The following is a 3,965-nucleotide window of genomic DNA, read 5'->3' on the forward strand; positions in this document are numbered from 1 at the left end:
CTATCGAACTCAAAAAAATTATCAGATAGGCTTAATTTGTAATTGAAATAGTAAACTAAGCCAATAAAAAAAAATATCTCCTTGGACTCTTGTTTGTGCATGGCTTTTATAATAATCATCGTGACGCTGGGCATATTAATTAATTTTAGATTTCTCCAGAGTCTAACTAAATAATGTAATAAAAAAATAAAAAACCCGAGTCAGCATGGAAAGAGGAAAACTCCAGAGCCCATCATAAAATTACCAAAATAGAGATGACAAACTAATCCATTCCATCAAAGATTCGATTTTAATAATACAGATTTTACTCAACCAACAACAAATCCAAGATATAAAATCCGCAAAGCATATAAAATAAAATGGAGGAAAAAATTAAATTGAATGTGTTGGTTGGCCATACCTTAAAATTTTATAATAAAGTTTCTTTTTTTGGTGAAGATTAAATTCATGATCATAAAGTTAATTATAAAGATCAAATTATTTTAATATTTATAGAATGGATAAAATGTATGTAGTAATTAAAAAAAATAAGAAGGGGTCTATCTCATGGTATCAGACCATTCAATAATTTTGATTGAAAAGATTCAAAAAAAAAAAAAAAGAAAAAAAAAAAAAAAAAAAAAAGAAAAAACTTATACCTCCCATCGTGCTAAAGATGTTTGTCAAACATTTAGGTGGTCTTATTCCACAACCCGACATATCCCCCTTTGATTACTTCCCTTTTTTATATTTTGTTCCATCGCTTAAAGGTCACATGTCGGCAAAGCCTCCAGGAGACGATAAGGAAGCGAAGAAGAACGGCTTTAAGAACTGAAGGGTTCGAAGGAAGTTGGGAGTCATAGAAGTTGGGAGATTAATGGCGGCCAGGCCTCATGCAGTTTGCCTCCCAATGGCAACTCAAGGCCACATAAAGCCCTTCCTCAAGCTAGCAAAGATCCTCCTCTCCAAGGGCTTCGTCATCACCTTTGTCTACACCGAGTTTGACTATGCCCGTCTGTTGAAAGCCGGCGGCAAAGATGCCGTGAAGGGCTCCGACGACTTCCGGTTCGAGACCATCCCCGATGGCCTCCCGCCGTCCGATCTCGACAGCAACCGGCACATACCCAGCCTGTGCGATTCCCTCAGCAAGAACGGGTTGGTCCCCTTTCGTGATCTCATAACTAGGCTTGACACTACTGCAGCTCCTCCAGTTAGCCTCGTCATCTGGGATGGCATCATGAGCTTCGGCCGGAAGGCCGCTGCAGAGCTTGGCATCCCTGACATCATGTTTTGGACTGCCAGTGCCAGTGGTTTGATGGGCTACCTCCATTACCCGCAGCTCATTGACAAGGGCCTGGCGCCACTAAAAGGTCTATTCTTCTTTCTCTTGCTCTTTCCTCCCCTTGTGATTTCCTACCATTAGTGGTAACAAGCTAGGTTGAGGCTTGTATGATAACTTTAATTTTTCTTGATTTTTTTAGAATCGAAAGAGACTAATTAAGGTTAGACCCTTAGGAGCCACTCGAAATTTATTAACAAGGAAATTGCTGACAGCACAGTCCAGACTTTCTGATATGAAGACCAACAGCTACTTTTAGATTGATATATAGAAATAAGATCTGCTATTAATCACCTATCGCCTATCCATCCTCTCTAAGAAATCTCGTAGCTGGAGCTGTAGCACAAATTTCTTCAGGCCTAAAAACTGTAACTCTGAAGTCCATTCTCCTGTAATTCTAATTTTCTGAATCTAAAAATCTGAACTCTGATCACCTAGAATCCTGATATTTAAATTTCTACGGTCAGGCTCCGAATCGAGCTTTCTCAGCTCGATTCGTTATCTTTCTATATAAATATTTGAATGAAACTCTGTATGGCACCACTTTCCATTTCATCAAAAAAAAAAAAAAAAAAGAAATTCATTGACAAAGGAAGAAATAGCTACAAGAAGAAGGATACATGTAGAAGCGAACAAAAATTTCTGTTACAGAAGGAAAGTAAGAGCCTGATAAAACAAAAACAGCTCCCAAGGAACAAAACCCAGAGCATCCTAGCTGGATGATGCCTGAGGTTGGGGACCAAAATATAATTACTTAATGATAAGTCTCTACATAACAGCCCCCACGCAGTTCCTGAAAGCTGACAAGTATAATAAATATTTACTGAGAATCTCAGACTCCTCAAAAAAAAAACAAATAATGCTTAGGAACTCGAGAAGATGGATGACAGATAATTCTGCCTTCAACAGTGTTCTTTTTGATTTTTCTTGGTCTGTGTTCCCTTTTAATTTTCTCATTGAAGGAATGCCAAACCCCTTGGCCTTAATCTATTCAACTTGCTAAAACAAGAAAATATCATGTCACTCCATATTAATTGATCATTTGAATTTGTTGGCTGTGAATTTTCTGCAATAAGTCAAAAATCCAGAGACATGAACTTGGATTGCACACCCAAATTTTTTGTCCTGGCTTTCCATCCACTTTAGCAAATTTGGGCAGCATCATAAGGGTACTTGCGTGCAAGCCTTTTTGATATGCTATACTATATTATGTTTACTGCTGTTTTCATTCTTTACATATTCTGCAGAGGAGAGTGATCTCACCAGTGGATTCCTTGACACTCACGTGGATTGGATTCCTGGCATGGGGGACATTCTACTGAGAGATCTTCCAGCATTCATTCAAACGACGGACCCTGACGATATCTTGTTTAACTTCTTGACGAAGGAGACACAAGAGGCCCCCAAGGCCACTGCAATCATGATCAATACTCTCCAAGACTTGGAGCATGAAGTTCTAGATGCATTGGGACGGATGTTGCCTCCCATTTACACTGTCGGTTCGATATCCATGCTTTGCAGACGGATGTCCAATAATTCGTCCATTTCTTTACCATCAAATCTATGGAAAGAGGACGCTGGTTGCATCGAGTGGTTGGATCGAAGGGACCCCAAATCCGTGTTGTATGTGAACTTTGGAAGCCTCATAAACTTGTCGATGGAGTGCTTGTTGGAGTTCGCTTGGGGGCTTGCAAATAGTAACCATTTCTTCTTGTGGGTCATCCGATCCGACCTTGTCTCCGGCGATAAGCTCATTTTGCCTCAAGATTTTCTGAGAGAAACTAAAGAAAGGTGTTTGGTGGCAAGCTGGTGCCCGCAAGAGGAAGTTCTTCTCCACCCTTCAGTTGGGGCGTTTCTAACACATTGTGGGTGGAATTCAATACTGGAAACCATATGTGGTGGGGTGCCGATTCTATGTTATCCTGCCTTTGCCGAGCAGACGACCAACTGTTACTTCGCTTGTAAGAAATGGGGGACTGGAATGGAGATTGGTGGCGATGTTAAAAGGGATGAGGTGGAGGGTGTTATTAAGGAGGTGATGGATGGAGCGAAGGGAAAGGACAAGAGAAAGAAGGCTGGGAAGCTGAAGGAGATGGCGGAGAAGGCTGTCAAAGAAGATGGAACCTCTTACTCAAACATGAACGCATTGTTTAATACCTTATAATTCTGAGGACTTGAATAAGTAATCATCAGCATATTTGTGGTCCTAAAACCCATAACGTGTCCTTTGGAATTGGGCGTACCTGTGTGGGAGCCTTGTTGTGCGTTAGTTTTTAAGTGGCGTGTTGTTTTGGATTCTAGAATTTGGACTGATTCTTGTCTCTCTTTGCCTGCTTTTCTTTTCTTGCTTGGGTGGGACAAAATAGAGGAGTTTGATAGTCGTGGTTGGACTTTAGGTTGCCTTGTGATATAAAAGCATATCTCTTGTGCATATTTTAGATTAAAGCCGTCGGCGTGGATGAATACGCATGACTTTGAAACCTCGTCCCCCAGAAGAGCATTCGAGGCCTCGGTTTTGACCGGGCACTGGCTGGCATTTGGTGAGTTCAGATCCTCTTAGTTGTAGGCTGATGTACGAACAAAGATGATAAAATTTGCTAATAGATTACATGGGCATATGTACAGCATAATTAATTATAAATAATAT

The 3,965-nt window shown here is 40.4% G+C and overlaps 1 protein-coding gene across 1 annotated transcript; it reads left to right on the plus strand.

Moving 5' to 3' along the window:
* The first annotated feature begins 748 nt into the window (after positions 1-748).
* Positions 749-3,621, plus strand: LOC105049338 (7-deoxyloganetin glucosyltransferase). The gene is made up of 2 exons (XM_010928960.4): positions 749-1,349; positions 2,566-3,621. The coding sequence occupies exons 1-2, from the start codon at positions 857-859 to the stop codon at positions 3,480-3,482; spliced, it is 1,410 nt and encodes a 469-aa protein (XP_010927262.1). The 5' UTR covers positions 749-856; the 3' UTR covers positions 3,483-3,621.
* The last annotated feature ends 344 nt before the right edge of the window (positions 3,622-3,965 follow it).

Source organism: Elaeis guineensis, chromosome 7 (genome assembly GCF_000442705.2).
Source record: "Elaeis guineensis isolate ETL-2024a chromosome 7, EG11, whole genome shotgun sequence".
Lineage (NCBI taxonomy): Eukaryota > Viridiplantae > Streptophyta > Magnoliopsida > Arecales > Arecaceae > Elaeis > Elaeis guineensis.

Excerpts from the sequence above, each read along its gene's own strand:
- LOC105049338 (XM_010928960.4), top strand. The coding sequence starts at position 857 with ATGGCGGCCAGGCCTCATGCAGTTTGCCTCCCAATGGCAACTCAAGGC. Across the intron at positions 1,350-2,565 it reads GGGCCTGGCGCCACTAAAAG|AGGAGAGTGATCTCACCAGT; the intron begins GTCTATTCTTCT and ends CATATTCTGCAG.